At 33.3% G+C, this 18,940-nt stretch overlaps 1 protein-coding gene across 2 annotated transcripts in view; it reads right to left on the bottom strand.

Annotated features, from left to right (window-relative positions):
- Positions 1-18,940, bottom strand: part of LOC129806582 (protein amalgam) — a 189,050-nt gene that overhangs the window by 5,779 nt on the left and 164,331 nt on the right. For both annotated transcript variants that reach the window (XM_055855274.1, XM_055855275.1), the window contains exons 11-13: positions 4,813-4,932; positions 4,507-4,677; positions 837-907 (exon numbers count right to left, since the gene is read on the bottom strand). In XM_055855274.1, the coding sequence (XP_055711249.1) occupies positions 837-907; positions 4,507-4,677; positions 4,813-4,932 (362 nt within the window). The remainder of the gene's footprint in view (positions 1-836; positions 908-4,506; positions 4,678-4,812; positions 4,933-18,940) is intronic.

Below are 18,940 nucleotides of genomic sequence, written 5' to 3'. Positions count from 1 at the left end.
ATTGATTCCAGCAGGGTTGGAAATTTCAAGACCTTTCAAAAAAATCAAAATTTAACCAAATTTGTTGAGAAATACTGCTTTCAAAAGTGATTTAACTTTGAATTTCGAAAATTCGATATCGAGAATGATTTCGGTCACAAGTGTCTATAGAATAAATATTCACCTCGACTTGAGTGTCGGCATTTTTGTCCCTTTCGAGATTTTGGTTTTGTGGGAGTTTTTCGGAATTTTGAAGTTCGGAGTTTTGACAGCGAAACGTCGGGTTGCATAAAACTTGAATTAGGCCATTCTTTACTGCCCCAAGAAGATCAAAGTTTTTACGTTACTGCGCCTATTGTTAATTGCTCCGCCAACGTGACATATCTTCCAAGATTTGTGAAAAGATTCTTAATAATTTCGCAATTTAATAATTGTGTGACCTTACATTTGTGCAAATAATAGTAAAGTGATAATAACTATTTAAATTGCAAACTCTGGCAACACACTTGTTCATTAAAATTTTAATGCGATTCACGTTAATTGTCACTGTTCAGCGCTAAAATGTGTGTCTTCGGATCACTCAGTATTTAGAATTTCGATTTATTTATTTATTGATATAATTTATTGATAAAGGTTAGATCAGGGAAGCATATATCGGTTTAAATTGACTTAAGGCCTAAAAATAACTTTTCGCATTGTAAAATTATTGTGATTCTCAAGAAGTAACTTTAATTAATAATATAAATTTAATTAATAAAAAATTGACCTTCCCCTTCAAATGAATATATGTTATATACATTTTCTTTGGATAATGCTGTTGTTTATTTAAGTTTTTTCTTATTTTTTTACATACTCACCGAACTTCCACTACTATCATCTTCTCCATTTTGTCTGTGTTGATTTTTTGTTGATTTCGGTGGCTCCATTTCTGTAGAATAGAAAATAGTGTGGTACTAAAGTATTAAATAAGTTTTAAGATAAATACGGGAGGATTTTATGAAGAGACGTTTAAGAAACCAAGATAAATAAGTTACTTATGTTTCATTTTTAAATCGTTGATAGAGAATATCAAAGTTGTTCTAACGCAAAATTTATTTTAGAATAATTTTTTTCAATTGTTTGTACATGAATTGTAAAGTAGAAGGTTGAAGGAATCTAGAATATTTTTTGCAAGTTTCTACTTACTATGTAGTAAATATTTAATCTTAAAAATGACGATATTTTAAATTCAAACGTTCATAATTGATTTTATATACTTTTTACACTTCGATTTTTTTTTAAATCAAACCATTTTGGGAATAAAAACTACAATACTCATACGTAATATTTTTCATTAGAGTGAAAATTATCATGCATTGGTATTGTCAGAAAAAATATTTTAATTTTTGGGATAGTTTTGTTCCTATCGTCCATAGAAGCAAAAAATACACCGAATCAGACTTTGTTGGACTTTCCAAGGTTAGATGTAAGACTTATCATTGATTATGTTTATCGGTTTAATTTTTATTGCTGATTTTCGCTCCGTAAAAAGTGTCTCGTCCTTAAAGGGTTAAGACCGTTAAAACTGGGTTTAGAATTTTCAGACTTTTTTTTTTTTCAAAAAATCTAAATTTGAGCAAATCGGTTGGAAAACGAGCTCTCCAAAATAGTTGAACTTCAATTATTCAAAATGGCGGATTTTTCGGTCATAAGTATGTTTGGACGAAGTATTCGTCTGGTGTATTCCAAAACATATCCGAGAATCTTTTGAAAAGCATGGACCAATTTCACGGTGCGACAAAATTTACCTTTTTGTGGGTGTCTTTGACGAGAGTGCCAAAACTTGTTAGAGGGTCATTTAAGGATCTCAAATCTGCAATCCGTTTGTCCGAGTCACCTCTAGATTTTTTTGAAAAAGCATATTTAGTTTTTTGATGTTTTATAAAATTCAAAAATTCATATCTCTGGTTCTAATTATTCGGTGGTAGTCACATAAAGCTAAACTGACGCGTAATTTCATCCTCTATAACTCTTGTGAACATATCAAGAACCTACGATGAAAATGAAGTATATTTTTTTAAAGATTTTTTGAAAAAGGGCACCTAAAATGGTGCATTTTTCTGTGTTTTTTCCATCTTCTAGTAATTTTCCCACTTTAATAGAGCATTTTATATGTCAAATAACTATGCCTAAAAGTTACAGAATTTAATATTCTTTCATTTTCTTTTGGTTTGAATTTTCTATCTTAATTCGTTTATTCACAATAATTTATTGAAAATAAAATGCATTATTATAAAAATAAAATCTCTTATTATATATAATTATTTGGTATCTTTGTCTAACCTACTGAAGAGCATTCTCTTTTGCACTCTCACTTACACATTTCATACAAAAAGAGGCGAAATGAAAAAAAGAGACGTATAGAGAAATAAAGAGAGAAGAATAGTTTTTTGGCACTCATAACAGCTATTCTTCTCTCTCTATTTCTAAATACGTCTCTTTTCTTTCATTTCACCTCTTTTTATATGAAATTTGTAAGTGAGAGTGCAAAAGAGAATGCTCTTCAGTAGGTTAGACAAAGATACTAATATAATTATATATAATAAGAGATTTTAATGCACTTTATATTCAAAAAAATATTGTGAATAAACGAATTATGATAGAAAATTCAAACCAAAAGAAAATGAAAGAATATTAAATTCTCTAACTTTTAGGCATAGTTATTTGACATATAAAATGCTCTATTAAAGTGGGAAAATTACTAGAAGATGGAAAAAACACAGAAAAATGCACCATTTTAGGTGCCCTTTTTCAAAAAATCTTTAAAAAATATACTTCATTTTCATCGTAGATGATTGATATGATCACAAGAGTTATAGAGGATGAAATTACGCGTCAGTTTAGCTTTATGTGACTACCACCGAATAATTAGAACCAGAGATATGAATTTTTGAATTTTATAAAACATCAAAAAACTAAATATGCTTTTTCAAAAAAATCTAGAGGTGACTCGGACAAACGGATTGCAGATTTGAGGTCCTTAAATGACCCTTTAACAAGTTTTGGCACTCTCGTCAAAGACACCCACAACGTGTCGCACAGTGTTTTTAGAAAACCTAAAAAGAACATGGTTTTTACTTAACACGTCAGATGATAAAAACATGAAGTTTTGACGGATACAAATGTTAAATTGTTTAGGATAAGAATGATATTTTCTAAAATATGCAACAGGATGCCATAACATATCGGTATAGGTAAATTTAACTTTTGGGGGCGGTATTGGGAGGGCTAATCTTCGTGAATATTTAGCATCTAAAATTTGGCTGTAAAGGTAAAGGATATTAATCCAAAGGCCCTCTAATCGATGATCCTAGACCTTTATGATATGACCGGTATGACAGTTTGGAATAAATTTTACCGCCAAATTTTACAAGCTAAATTTATTCGAGGATTAACCTGAATCTGTTAGGGTTCAAAGGGAAAATGAAGATTCTGGAGGTCTTGAGTTGAAGGTTTCTTGAAAACCTCAAGTCGCTAACTCTAACCGTTTGATCGCTACGTCTGTTGACGGCTGGAGAAATTGACAGATCAAACAAGGAGAATCATCTGATTCGCGCAGATGTGTCAAAAAAGTGATTCCCGAAGCCTTTCACTTTTTTCCTGGTAGAGTTCAAGCAATAAAGGCAATTGAGGGCTAATAATGTGAAATCCTTTTTTCTCAATTGAGATGCAATTCTGTATTGAAATTGTGAAAGTGAGTGTGTAACGAGGTGGAGGATGAGAGCAAATAACATATCGCGAACTTGAGGAAGAGAATTCACAAAAGAAACGACTGGAAATGGTGCAATAAAGCGAAAATTGAGGATGGTTTGAGTCAAGTGGTTCACTCATTCTTCATGGACCTCTCCAACATTGCTCTTCTGACATTCATAAGAGTACACTTCATCTTTCCAACAAATTTTAAACTCGGGGTTTGGCGAATTGGTCCAACCACCCTGACTTTTACAATTGAAGAATGAAAACCATACCGGGGGAAAATTGTTACGCTAACACCCTCCCCTCTTACTTATTTGCTTTCTCTGGGGCTCCCTTTCACTCCCATCCACTTCCTTGGGAAGATTCATGTGGTGGAGATTTCCATTGCTATTCTTACCCTCTTGGGGTGCCGCACATCGTTTAAATCTCAAGTGAATTAAATTTTAAGAAAGAGGAAGAATTGAGATAAAAAAGCACAAGAAAAATTGCCCGAATGTGAATTTTATTTTGTGATGAAGTTTCTGATTGTTTTTTTTTTCTTCCTATCCCCTTTATTCATTCTTTTTTTTTGCCGGATTACTTAAGGTCTCTATCGTAGTGGATTTCTTGCACGTTTTCTTATTATTGAATTGGGTTGTAACACGTGTATTTATTTGGTATTTTACATACGTAAAAGGGATAAGCACTAAACCAAAGATTTTGTGGCAAAAAAGGAGGAAATGAAAATTCTTTCCATGTCGATTCCTTTTTTTCTGAATCAGATATGAGTGATTTGAATAGAGTTGTACTTACGATATAATCTAATTGTACCCTCTGCATCTCCAATACTATTTTTTGATATACATTTAAATCCCCCAAAGTCTGTTTTTTGAAGTTTCCTTATGACCAAAACCATTTGCACTGCATACATAGAATTTTCTGTTTCTGTCATTGCATATCGGTCATTTGTTATGATCATTTCTCCTGCAAAAAAAAAAACAGACATTTCAAAAAATGAAACTGATGTTTTTGCACGCGACATTTATTGTGTTTTATTCTGGTGTACACAAGTGTCTCTGTCAGTTGAATGTGCCAAGGATTGTAAACTCGTGAACTTACCATTTTCGCGTTGCCAATAGTTTATGGCTTTCGGAGACGCCTCCACATTACAAATTAGTGTGACATCTGTCGCATATGGAGCCCCCACAAGTTGATTTGGGACCTGAATGAGTGGATGAACTGTAACAAAAAAAAGTTTGTTATTTATTTATTTTACACGAAATATTTTAAAAAAATCTGTTGCTATATTGTAGTTTTTGAAAAAAAAACTATGGGGTTCCTGAAATAAAAATGCTTTTAAAGCTTAGGTGTTTTAGTAGTTATTACTAATTTCAACCCAGAGGACAGAAAGACCAAGAAAAATTAAAGACGCCGATCTGAAAGCGTTAGATGAAATTTAAGATTAATTTTCGGAGTCAATGAAGAGGAAGGAAAACATATTTTTCCTGGACAACCATTAAACAGGTCGAAGATCAAAGAGTTATTTACGAAATTATGCTTATGCTGTACGAAAAAAGAGTTTCAAGAATTGAATGTGCTGGCGGTGGATCTTTTTGGTAACAAGATCAAGCCCAAATGTTTCGAGTCTTATTAGAATTAGCGATGAACTTGTATAATGAATTGCTGAAACCGAACAAAACTGTCAATAGGCATCGCAGCCTACAATGACAGATCAATTTGGATCATTCATTCTTCGAAAAACACCTAGAATGAGACAAGAGACAGGAAAGAATGATACTGTGATATGATATTGATCCATTTAATCATATTCTATTATTATTGCTTAGGACATCATCATAACGGGTCCCGGTCAAAATCCTGAAAACCAAAATCCTGAAAACTAAAACCTCGAACGCCAAAATCCCGAAAGCCAAAATCCCGAAAACCAAAAGCCCGAAAGCCAAAATTCCGAAAGCCAAAATCCCGAACGCCAAAATCCCGAAAGCCAAAATCCCGAAAACCAAAATCCCGAACGACAAAATTCCGAAAGCCAAAATTCCGAACGCCAAAATCCCGAAAGCCAAAATCCCGAAAACCAAAAGCCCGAAAGCCAAAATCCCGAAAGCCAGAATTTCGAAAGTCAAAATTCCGAAAGCCAAAATCCCGAAAGCCAAAATCCCGAAAGCCAAAATCCCGAACGCCAAAATCTTGAAAGCCAAATTCCCGACCCGAACGGCAAAATCCCGAACGCCAAAATTCCGAAAGCCAAAATCCCGAACGCCAAAATCCTGAAAGCCAAAATCCCGAACGCCAAAATTCCGAAAGCCAAAATACCGAATTCTTAAAAGTGTCATGGCTACTCTCACGATTGCACCCACGCTTGCTGGAGGTAAAGAGAAATATTCTGTGTCTTGTGAAATTATTCTAAACATTTTCCTCCATATAATTACATCCCTTTCAGGATTTTGGCTTTCTGGATTTTGGCTTTCCGAATTTTGGCTTTCGGGATTTTGGCTGCCTCCGCATCAAAATTATTAAAATTGAATATATTATTGACCCCTATATATAAACTACGGTGCCGGCCAAAACTCTGAACGCCAAAATGACAAAAATTCAAAATTCTAAATGAGTCAAAATTCCGAAATTGTATTTTGGAGCGTTATGAGTTAAACAATAAATAAATAAATAAATTCAATAATTCGAATGGATCGAAATCTCGAATGAATCAAAGTTTCCAAGAGCCGGAATCCTAAATGGGTCGTAATTTTGAAGACGCAACATTAATTTTTTGAGTTTGGAACGCAAATGTGCGATCCTACATCCCACAAAAATAGTCGATTACACTTCTATTTTCTTTGCCATGGACCATTTCGAGCCCTGCTTTCTTGAACCACTTTCTTCCTTTTAAGTGTCTTTCCCCTCGAATAATTGCTTCGACTCGCGCATCTACTTCATGTTGAAATTCTTTCATGTGCTCATAGACACTAACGTGAGATGCTCCTATCAATTTTTCGCAACGTCTGTGCCATGCTTTCCAAGAGGTTCTGAGTCCATGGAATTCTTTTTGAAATGGAGTCATGAATTGATCAGAAGCTCTCACCAATAGCACTTGTGTGCCCCAGAAGGGGGGCTAATAAAGAGCTTGATATTCGAATCTATACCCAGATCCAAGGCTCATAACGCCCTTAGCCTTATAAAGTTGCTATTCTATTATTTTATTGGCTGATGTTATTGTGTGGAATGTGTCTCTATGCAATTTTGGCTATTTGGGATTTCGATCTATTCGGTACTTTTGTGCATTTGGGATTCTGGCTTTTCGAGATTTTGACCCATTCGGGATTTCATCCTCTTCCGGATTTTGGCTCATTCAGGATTTTAGCTTTTCGGGATTTTGGCCCATTTCAGATGTTGTCTTATACGGAATTTTGACTTTTGGGATTTTGCGTTCAGGATTTCACGAATTCGGAATTCCGTATTTTGTTTTGTTCAATTGGAATTTTCGGTTATCGGGATTTTGGGTTTTTGGAATTTTAAGTCATTCGAGACTTTGGTTGTTCGGAATTTCGGCTCATTCGGGATTTTGGCCTTTGGAATTTTGACTATTTTTTTTTATCTTTTCGGGATTTTGACTTTACGAGATTTTGAGCCATATGGGATTTTGATCCACTTCCAAAAAATTAAATTGTGGAGTCGCTCTCTGGCACCGGTAACTAATCCCTTATTAGGAGCTATCATTTGAATCCGTACCAAAAAAGCAATAAAACTGTACGATTTTTTTGCTTACCGTTTATCGCATTTTCGTTTTATTTCTTGAATTTTTATATTATTTTCACCTAGTGCTACCGAGTATGAGATGAGGTAATACGGTAATTAAAAATTTGAGAAAGAATTGTAATGACAATGCGTAAATTAACGAAATACGATGAGGCTTTGACGGTGACAGTCAGCATTTTACTGTCAATGTGATTCTGCCCTAAATTTATTAATAGGAATGGATTGTCTTTTGAATTTTTTTTAGAATTAAAAAAGAAACTTGCAATTTTTATTATTTCAAATAAAATAATTTGTGATCATCAGATATCGAGATGGAGGCGCCTGGTAGTTTTTATTTTATTTGGGAATTTATCAACCTTGTGTTGTTTCAGAACGCCTAAACTTGCCTTCACAGAGACAACCACAACGCAGTGTCTTGAGAATTTCTCTTTCAGAATTAATAGAAATATAAATCGTTGTTGTTAGATAGCAATAAATAATTGTTAGATAAAATGTAGAAATGGAGACGCCTGGTTGTTTGATAATTTTCTATCCTCTCCTTGTTTTAAATCACTTAAAATTATTAAAAAGTAATCAAATCATATTTTTCTGTGATATTATGTCCTTAAATAGTTGAAAATGTCATATGAAATTTTTAGACGTTGATTTGAATAAATTGTGATCTATAGAGATCGCGGTGGGGGCGCCTGGTTGATTTATCTAACAATATTTTAATCCTGTATTATTATTGTAGATCGCTTAAGAGTAGTAAGTTATTTTTTCAAGGATTTTCTTCGCATTTTCTTTTTTAAAATTAAAAAGAAGTCGTAATTTTTAGGCATTTCGAATAAAATAAAGTGTGATCTCTTGAGATCAGAATGGAGGCGCCTGGTAGTTTTGATTATTTAGCAATAATCAACCTTATGATGTTTCAGAACGTCTATAAACATTAAATAAAGTTATTATTTATTAGATTATCTTGTATTACTTCCCTGACATAAAGCATAGAAATATAATATCAATTGTAATTGTTAGATATCGATTTTAATAAATTGTGGTCTTAAAAGAACGAGATGGAGACGCCTGGTTGTTTCAGTCAACTGGTAATATTCTACTATATAATTATGTTATTTTTAAAAACTTTAAAATTCCGATAAAATTTAATCTTTAAAATTGATAAAAATGTAAAATGTAATTTTATATTTAAATATTCAGATAAAAGCAATTGGTTCTTTCAAATTTCATCAATATTCCAATTAATAACATTTATAATCATTTGTGTTGTGTAATCTATCTACTTCATCTACGTCTTTTAGTGACCACAAATCAATTATAATCAAGTGTCATTATCCATACAAATGCTCCAGTAGTGAGTAGACATATACGATGTTAGTATGAAGTTTAATTTTCCTGCAGCACTGAACTTCCTCAGCAATTTTTGTCCGTTGCCGAAAATCCCCCAACGAAATTATTACAAATGGTGTAAAATGTCAAACAATGCCCAGTAATAACAATACAGTGGGTAATCCCCGGGAATATTTTACACATTTGCCGATGTGGTGGGATGACCGAGGAAAATCCAGCCTCGACAGGAAATTCATATATAGGACTAACCCTCTCCACTTGATTCTCTGTTGTTGCTGTATTTGGGATGAAACTGAAAACATTGCAGGAACCAACATTGACTAATTATGAATCCACAGGCATTGTCTCTGCCAGTTTTGGGTAATTTTTCCTTTATGGGGTATTGTAAGAGATATCGTTCATTCTTTCCGGGGAAAATAGCATTGTAAGAGATGATTTAATGTTAATTCACCGAACCTCATATTGTAGATAAATTTACTGGTGTAGACTTGAGACTATTGCAGAATAGAATTGTGAGGGAAACCTATTTGTTCCTGGTTGATACTTAAGTAGAAGGCCAACTGCAAAAGTTGCCACTGCATGAACTATTTGAGGTTGAATTAAGGTCAGACACTATGATGGATTGTTGAGCATTCATTTCATGCTTTAGGTGGTAAAGTCTCCAGAAGTGAATTAGTTTTACTCCACGTGAGAGAATTCTGGGTGAATTTTCTGTTTCAAGAGATAGTTACTGTTATATACGTAAACTTCATAAAATAATCTCTTTGTTATGGGTGTTGCTAATAGTACAAACTCTCGCTGTAGCATATTTCTGTGTCTCTTTTGTTATTGTTCTATACTACTGCTTAATTTACCTAATGGATTCTTCAACTTTTAAAGTTTTAAAATGTTACAATGAAAGGTGGATCTTTCCCACAATCTTTTTATTAAGTTTTCACTTCAGCAATACGCTTTAAATTTAATATACAAGTAGGTGAAAGTACTCTCCCTTCGAATGTCCACGCCTTCGAATAATGTGAATTTTCTTTTACTTTTTCTAAAAGACTTACACATTTCTATTAAATATTAGTTAGTTTATTATCAATTATTAATAATTTTGTGATAATTATGTGTAAGTCTCTTAGGAAAATCAAAGAAAATTCACATTATTCGAAGGTATGAACGTTCGAAGGGAGAGTACTCTCCCCTATACTTAACGATGGTTATCACACTTGAGCATTGAAATTTTAATGTTTAAACGTGTGATTTGTGTCTTTCATTGGAACGAAATAATTATTCGCATCGATGCTATAAGTCACCTTTTAACCAAAGGGTTACTCAAGATCGAAAATTTGTGTCCATATTTCTTTTATTCCATGGGATTCCAATGTGTTTCTAATGATTCTAAATGTGTGATTCCCTTAATAATTCAATTCGGTATTCTGTGATTCTCAATTATTCCATCCTGTGATTCTGTTTATCCCCTATATCTTCGAATTTATCGAATTTCAGATGTTGCTAAATACGATCAAGATAATTTTTGAACAATAGGATGAACTACAATGTCGTTAATGAACAGATTTAGGAAATATCTAGTTAGAAAGCGTTCCAAATCAGGCCTCAGAATAATCAAAATAGGAAAAAAAAACAATTTTTGAAAGAAAGTTTGTGAAACTCTAAAAACACCATTATAAGTCCATTTTTGATCAAAATTTCCCGCCATTTTCTTCAACGAAAAGCCTTAATTAAATGCTTTATTTTAAACTCGTAAAAAATATTTTTTTATCAGAATTTCCAATGGATTTTTTTGTGGAATGTTTGCGTCTGAATATAAGTTAATATAATCATAAACGACTTGAAAATTAATTTATTGTGAACTTTCAATAGAAAGTTTGTCGAAATCTTCTTTTAAGGTTCTTTTAATCCATTTTCCTTAAAACATAAAAGCTAGTACTTATTTTTGGAAATCGATTAAATCAGATTAAGTGGTATCTGTATCACTTAAAATCATCAAAATCGGATTAAAAAAAGTTTGATTCTGATTTTCAAGTATATAAAGATAAAAGCTATTTAAATCTCTAAGAATATTGTTTTGTGATCCTCAAATTTAAAATGCAATTTCCTGGAACGGAAAGCTACACACTCAGATCCATAATAACGTTTTTGTACCCTTTGTCTAAATCCGAGAAAATCGCTTAAATCAGCACAGTGATTTCCTAAAAAAAAAACAGATCGTAACTGTATTCCCTTTTACTTTTATTGATTTTTAATTAAGCTCAAAGTCATAATAATTCCGTCTTTAAAAACTGATTTTTTCTAATTTGCAGATCTGTTATCAAAATCACATCCTCTTTCCAAATAAACAAGGCAATTTGATGTTGGACGTGGAGGAATTTCTGGAGGCCATGAAAAAATACTTGAAAAAATGCGAAAAGAAAAATTGCAAAGAAATAAAATTACACTGTCGAAATTACACTTTTTTTTAAATTTTACGTGCTCCTTTTTACACATATTTATTTACACACACAGTAAAAAATCGTGTAAGAAAATAATGTGTAATTTCCATATAACCATTAAAAAAATTGTAAACTTTAATTTCTTCCACTCTTAAAATGGTAAATTTTGTGTAAAAATTTTCAGCGTATAATTCAATAATGTAATTTTTGCCATTATTTAAGTGTAACAATGTCACTAAAAAAGTGGTAAATATCCCACAGCGTGTAAAATTTGGTGTGTGTAATCGAAAACGTGTAAATTCGCCATTACAGTTTGACAGCTGCAGGAAGCATCCACCTCGGTGAATATTTTCTTTAGCTTTTGTATTTTATAGCCTCAAATTTTGAGAGAAAAGACCAAATCCCTCAAGAAAAAAATAAAATACTCCTACTAAGTGTGTATTTTCAAAGTTTTATACGAGTAATTGTAAAAAAAAAACAGTGGTGAAAATTCAGTGGCGTCCCACTTTGAATTCTTTTTTTTCTCGTATTTTCGCTAAGTTTTCTGCCCCAAGAAGCATTTTTCTGTCGATAGTGATCCCCATATTAATTCCTCTTATAATCACCAAACTTTTAGAGAAATCACGATGAAATATTGTGCATTTATTTCCGAGGAATCTGAAAAAGTTTTGCGAATGTCATTCTCGATACAGTTCTTTGGTGTTCTGCCCCAATGGAGTCTTCCGTTGTTCTTAGGGAGATCTGAGATCCATATTACAGACATCCCCAAATGTTCCAGTGAAATATTGAATTGTTGTGCTGCCAAAATCTGCAGATTTTCACAATTAAACTTCTTAAAATCTTGCTATGTTCTTCCCGGAACAGCCAATTTATCTCAATGCTTTGCCCCGTGGGGCCTATATTTGTTTTTTATTAGATTCCCTGAGTGATCCCAAAAAGTGCCAATGGAATCTCAAAGCGCACTATTTGCCTATTTTTGAGGTTTATTGAGGTTATGTTGTTCCAGAAACAGATAATTTCTCAGTGTGCAGTTTATGGATGACTTCACTGTCCGTGGTGGCTTCCGCGGCTTCCACGTTAATCCCTGCTTATACAATTTAGTTTGTTTTATAATTACAGAGAAAGGTGGATCACAGGGATGTACAACAAGACAAGACAAAGGCCTGGACACTGACGAAACGGCAGGAAGATAGAAAGCAGCAAACAATAATGGAGATGGAAAAGGAATAACTCGTGAAGCACAGAAGGAAGCCAGCAGCTCCATAAGGTTCATTTAGTTTTTTTTTTTAATTTTCGTCTCAATCTCTTCATGATCACGTAAATATCGTTCCCGGAATTGAAAATTTTCCATTTCAATCTCTCATATTTGAAAATGTCTATTTTTTATTTAGAGAGTTGTGCCCAAAGTCACATCTTCATCAGAGAAAAGCAACCCAAGTACTCAGGATATCAGCAATTGAAAATTAATGAAGCTGAAGGGAATGGAAAAACGGAGAAGCGTGAGCATGAGAGGGAATAAAATATTTTAAAAGGAATTATTTTGTAAATAAATTACAAGGAAATAAAATTACACGTTTGAAATTACAAGTTTTTGTATTTTACACGCACCACTTTACACAGAATGCCAGATTAAATTCTGCATATTACACGCAAAAAAGTACACGCAAGAGATTACACGAGGGAAATTACACGTTTCAAAAATTACACGTTTGTCAAAATTACTATTAAAATAGTGATGCAAAAAATTATCCACTATTTTAGTTGTAATTTTTTCTACTGTGATATTTAAAAATTACATTCTGCAAATTACACACGAAAAGATTTACATGCTGGAAATTACACGCAAAAAAATTACACGCTGAAGATTACACGTTTTAAAAAACACACTTTTCCCAAAATTACCACTATAATAGTGATGTCAAAAATTACGTACTGGGCTTATCTTGAATCATGTGGCTTCCACTCATTACTCAAGTCCAATATCACAATCATAATGTTTAGGGATAACTTTTGTATAGAGGACATACTGTCCTATTTCTTCTAAATAAATTGAAATTATTGTTATTATTATGGTCAGTATCAGTAATATAATAAATTTTGTCAGTAATAATCAAACTTGCATGGTAAATAAATTAATTCAATCGGAAATAGTAAATTTTTCACTTTTTACTGATTAATATGGGATGCTACTAACCTTATTTATAATTTACTACTTTATCAATTGCGTCTCACTTAGCAAAGCCTAAACAAACTGATAATTTATTTTATAACAAGAATATTTGAAGAAACTTTAAAGAAATATAATCACTAATACTTTTCACAGTTATAGGTATGACTTTCTGTGTTTGAATTTCTACGGTACTTGCTGAAATAACATCCCTTCTTTGGCATGCGGTTTAATATGAAAAGGAAAAACCGGAGAAGATTTGGCATAAACGTGAGGTCTTATATGCTTTGTAGAACAACAAGAATAAAAGTTGGATAAGAAGAAAGCACAGAAAATTTCCTTTTGGTAAATCTCAAATGTAGGGGATTTATGGCAATACGCATAGTGGCGGAAATTTGGGGGTAAACGTCATGGCATGGGGTTAAATCTACTGTTGCTGGAGGTTGAATATTTGACGATCAAGTATCTTTTATCGTGTTTTATTGTTGAATTGCGCGCAAGCGTTTGCATCAAAACCCGATACGAATTGAATTGATGTTGCCTTTCCATGAGGATGAGAGTGAAAACGTGGAGAATCTTTTCCTTTTCCTGGGTGATTTTTACCCAAACATCGAGAAACTACAAGAGGTGAATGGGTGAAAAGTGGATACATGGTATAAGGGCAGGAAAAAAAATGGAGGTGTAAGAGAGAGGGATAAACTTTTTCTCTGCTGATGCTTAAAAATGTATCGAAAAAGTTTTCGACTCCTGAATTTTCCTCTGGTTCATGTGAATGTGGTGCCAGAAGCGTGTGCCTCATGCACATAAGATCAACCGGGAAAAATATTAAAAAAGTTTGACGAAAATGATACTTGGCAGGATTGGAGTGAGATACATATTTACAACATAAGAGCATGAAAAGAAAGAGTAAAATAAAATGAAATTAGGTGATGCTTCAGCTCTTTTTTTTCTCCTTTCCCTTCATTTCAAGCCCTTCAATGGACTTCTTCGAGCCAAGATAAGCAAAAATTATAAACTATGGATGAAATTAATTATTTCATTTTTATAGCACTTTCATCTCAGGAATTTATTGAATGCGCTACATCCTATAGTTTGTACCTCCATCACGCCCCCCACCCCCCTAAGCACATAATATACTCCGAGAGAAAATTTTCCTGCCATCCACATCCCCAAAGAAAAGCAATTTGAATTCTTGCGATAAAGAATCTTTTCCACATAGAATATTTTTCCCGATGTTGCGATACTTGTTTTGGCTTTTTTTGATCCTAGCCACAAAATATGTGAAAATGCCCCAAGGCAGGGTAATTCCTCATCCTATGTTGATTTCTTTGGTTTAAAAGTTGAGATTACTTTTGCATTCTTCAACTTATTCTATGACCTCATATTTTCATTCTCTGAAACGGTCAAAAAATTCCAAACATTTTCTTTGGCAAATTTCTCAACAAGAATAAACTTTCGGAGCAAAAAAAAAACTAGAAATAATGTGATGTTAAGATATGCTTTTAGTCTGAGATTCACAATGTGAGTCATATAAATTCGGTTTCCAGCTGAATTGAATTTTAGTAAATGTTAAATGAATCAACAATTAGATTTGTGATACTGATGTGATTTTGCATCGAAATTCGAGTATTAGAGATTTGGAGTAGAATCTAAACGACGCATATCGAACAAAATTTCCCTACAATATGCAAAATAATTCATTTCAAGCGGGCAATTATCTCTTTGGATATTTCATTTTAAGTACCATGAAAACAGCTAAATGTAGCTATTGATCTGCCCAACTTGAGATAATTCAGAAAATTGTCATAAAACCAGTGATAAGCCTAGATCAGCTTATAGAGGTGCGATTCCTTCATTACAAATTTGGATTGTGGCAAACTCGAACGATATACATAAATAATGCAAATTTCGTTTAACAATTCTTAAACTGTATGTAATATATTATCGTATTGGGTGAAAAATGCATGAAAGTGTCTAAAAGTCTTTAAAGTCTATTTTCTCGGAAACTATGAGGAATAGAGGCCTCAAACTTTACATCCATTTAGAGCCCCTTTCAGACTTGAAATGTGCAAAATTTCAGTTGAAAATGAAAAAAAATTGGATGAGAAATGCATAAGTGTCTAAAAATCTTTAAAGTTGATTATCTCGGAAAGTATGAGAGATAGAGGCCCTAAACTCTACATCCGTTTAGAATCTCTGTCAGCGACCCATGAGAATACACGAAGATATTCATTACTCACGGGAAATTCGTGCCCCGCGAAAATTTCGCGCCCCGCGAAAAATCCCGAAAAAATTCGCGCCGCGCGAAAATCAGCGAAAACATTCGTGACCCGCGAAAATCCGCGAAAAAATTCGTGCCTCGCTAAAATCCGCGGGAATTTTCGGGCCCCGCAAAAATCCGTGAAAAAATACGCGCCCCGCAAAATTCCGCGAAAAAATACGGGCCCCGCAAAAATCCGCGAAAAAATTCGCGCCGCGCGAAAATCCGTAAAGAAATTCGCATCTCGCGAAGATCCGCGAAAAAAATCGCGGATTGCGAATTGTATGTCACCTTACAAATCTTCGAATATAGGTTCATTATGTAGAGAGAGAGAGAGAGAGAGAGAGAGAGAGAGAGAGAGACAGAGGGAGAGTGAGAGTGCTATATGGAAAAGCTTGTCCGACGCCGATTCTCCCGCTGTTTTTCCCACCTGACGTTATTAGCAAATTTTCTTAAAATTGAAATCTTTAAAGTAAAATATCTCGAGAACCGCTCGATGAATGTCTTATTTTTTTTAAAATGGTCTAAATTTTCTGGGCTACAACATAAACATAAAATTTTCAAAATCGCATGCTTAGATTTCGAGATAAACTACAAAACGTGATTTTTAACCGGTTTAGAACCGGTTTTTCAAAGAACTAATAGCACAGAAATTGTCGTACGCACGAGTAGATATATTTAAAAAAAAATCATGAATATCTTCTTCCAAACCAGAGATATTGCGTACTACGGACGGACGGACGGCCGGCCGGACCCGAAATTTCCGGCTTATGATTTTAGGCATTATAGATGTTCAGCTGTGAATTTCAGCTCGATTTGAGCACTTTGAGAAAATCTGAGGATTACAATAGATGTGATTAGAAGGAATCACACATGAAAATTCCAATTTTAAAGCTGCTCCACTTTCCCCTAGATTCATAAAACTGGATGGTAAATAGTCTCAGCTAAAAAAGAATAACGAACCTAGGTTTTTAGCCATTTGCCAATTAATTTAGCATGTTTGGTTTTTAAAATGGTTATATCTATCGATCGAAAACCATAAGATTGTTGCGTTTTAGAGTTTCCGAGCAATTTCCGAGACTGTGTAAAGTTAAGGTGAATCAACACAAAAAAAAAAAAACAATTTTTAGCACCGCCATATATTCAAGTAATTTCAAGATATAGGGGAAACTGGGCACCACCAAACAGGGGTACCACCAAACATTGCGATTTTTTAAATAGGTGTTACACGTCAGAGGACAAGACCTATATGAAATCATAGATACTATAGGGATGCTTGTCCAGCAAAAGAATTTTCAACATAGTTTATGTAATTTACGGTGCTATCACACTATGATTTTTCACAATTTAATTTTAAATTGAACTCAGCAAATTGAGCATTAAAATTGCGAGAACCACTTGAAATTTTTTATAGAAAGGACACATTTTTGCGAGAAATTTGCTAAATTTAAAAAAGTCGCGCAGATTGCCAGTCGTTTTATTTTGTCATTTGTGATTTTGTTACATAATTGTGGAGCTCACGAGGCAAAATGACACATATCCTATGGCTAAAGTATAGGATATGTGTAATTTTGCCTCTGAGCTCCACAATTAGAAAAATGATTGAGTCCAGTGATGAGGAAGAAATTTTCCTACTTTATGTAGGATACATCTTCAATAAAAATGTGTCTCAAGGTAAAAGGAAGAGATTGTAGGCCAGAAAATGGATCAAAGAGAGATCTGCCCACGGATTCATTGAAAAAATGTATGATGATATCGCAACTGGTGATCTTTTTGGACACAACAATTTTCTTCGTATGGCTACTGAAGAATTTGAGGAACTACTTCACATAGTTGGACCTCATTTGCAAAAAGAAACAACGAAAATGAGGGTGCCTATATCGCCTAAAATTGGAATAATTGAGCAATTTTAACATTTTTATTTGCTGAGTTGAAATAAATTTGAGCAATCATATTTATGCTATTTTAGCATATTTAAACATGTTTTGGTGGGCCAAGTATTAGTTTATATCAATAAATAAGCGAAAATCTATTAATTCAAATGATTTTTAATGCAAAATAACGCATAGGAACAATTCATCTGAAAATTAAATTGAATTTACAAATTGAAAAAACCCTAGTGTGATAGCACGAAAATAAAAATAATTTTTCGATTTTATCAAAAACAAATCTGAAGAGCGCGCAAAACTCGAACTCTAGGTAAAATGTTTGCCACGATTTTAGTGTCGCTGCGTTTCAGTCAGAAGTCGATTGTTGTCAAAATGATGAAAAATCCATTGAAAAATATGTTCGGTGTGCCGAGTTTTAGTTTTTTGCTATTTTAGTCACTCATTCTAAATTTTGCAGTTTTTATTACACTTATTTACATTTTCAATACCTTCTTTATAATTAAAAGTTGTGGTGTTCAATGGGTGAAAAAAAAGAGGTGTTTACTGGTGCCCCAGAAAGTGTTTGGTGGTACCCCGGGTGGTTGAAAAAAAGCGAAAAATGCATGGTGACACAATTTTTCTTTTTACGGAAAATTGAAATGTTTTACATCATCCTTGTATACATTATAATATGCAGCCTATACCCAAGGCTATAATATGAGGTAAGCAAAATTTTTCTAAAATTCACAGTTTTCTTGTTAAATTCAGTTGAAATCGCATCTTTTAAAAGTATTTGGTGGTGCCCCAGTTTCCCTTACACACTTTATTGGGAAGGTTTAAGTTTAAGCAAGTTATAAGCAATTTTGCATTATTTACTCACCGAATTTAAATGATTTATTGCAATTTTCGAATTTATTATTGACTAAAAATATTTATTATATTAGAAGACATATAGGGGAGACCAGGGAGGTTTGGGACACATTTTCATGTTTTGACTTTGAGACAGTATTCCAAAAAATTAAGATAATGTATTACAATTTCATGCAGTCTACAGGATACTTATGGGTATTGACTTTATAAAAAGTACTCGATAGAACTTGGAAAACAACTGAATTTTCTTGGTGAAGATAAAACATTTAACTTGACGCTTTGTCCCAAACCTCCTCAATTTGGGATCAAGCACGTGGCAAGCTGATTTTTTTATATGGAGCTATTTGAAGCCTATTTCCTAAATTGATCTCAGACTCAGCTTACAGTGCTCCAAGGAAAAAATGTATTTAAACAAAAATTTAGTGTATTTATCCCTAGACGCGGTGAGGGATCTTATAATACGAAAAAACTTCTCAATTTTTAGATATTTAGCGTAACGGTCGAGAGTGCTAAAAAAATATGAGAAAGT

This window comes from Phlebotomus papatasi, chromosome 3 (genome assembly GCF_024763615.1).
Source record: "Phlebotomus papatasi isolate M1 chromosome 3, Ppap_2.1, whole genome shotgun sequence".
NCBI lineage: Eukaryota > Metazoa > Arthropoda > Insecta > Diptera > Psychodidae > Phlebotomus > Phlebotomus papatasi.
Note: the sequence above shows the minus strand (reverse complement) of the source record. Positions and strands in the feature narration are given on the sequence as shown.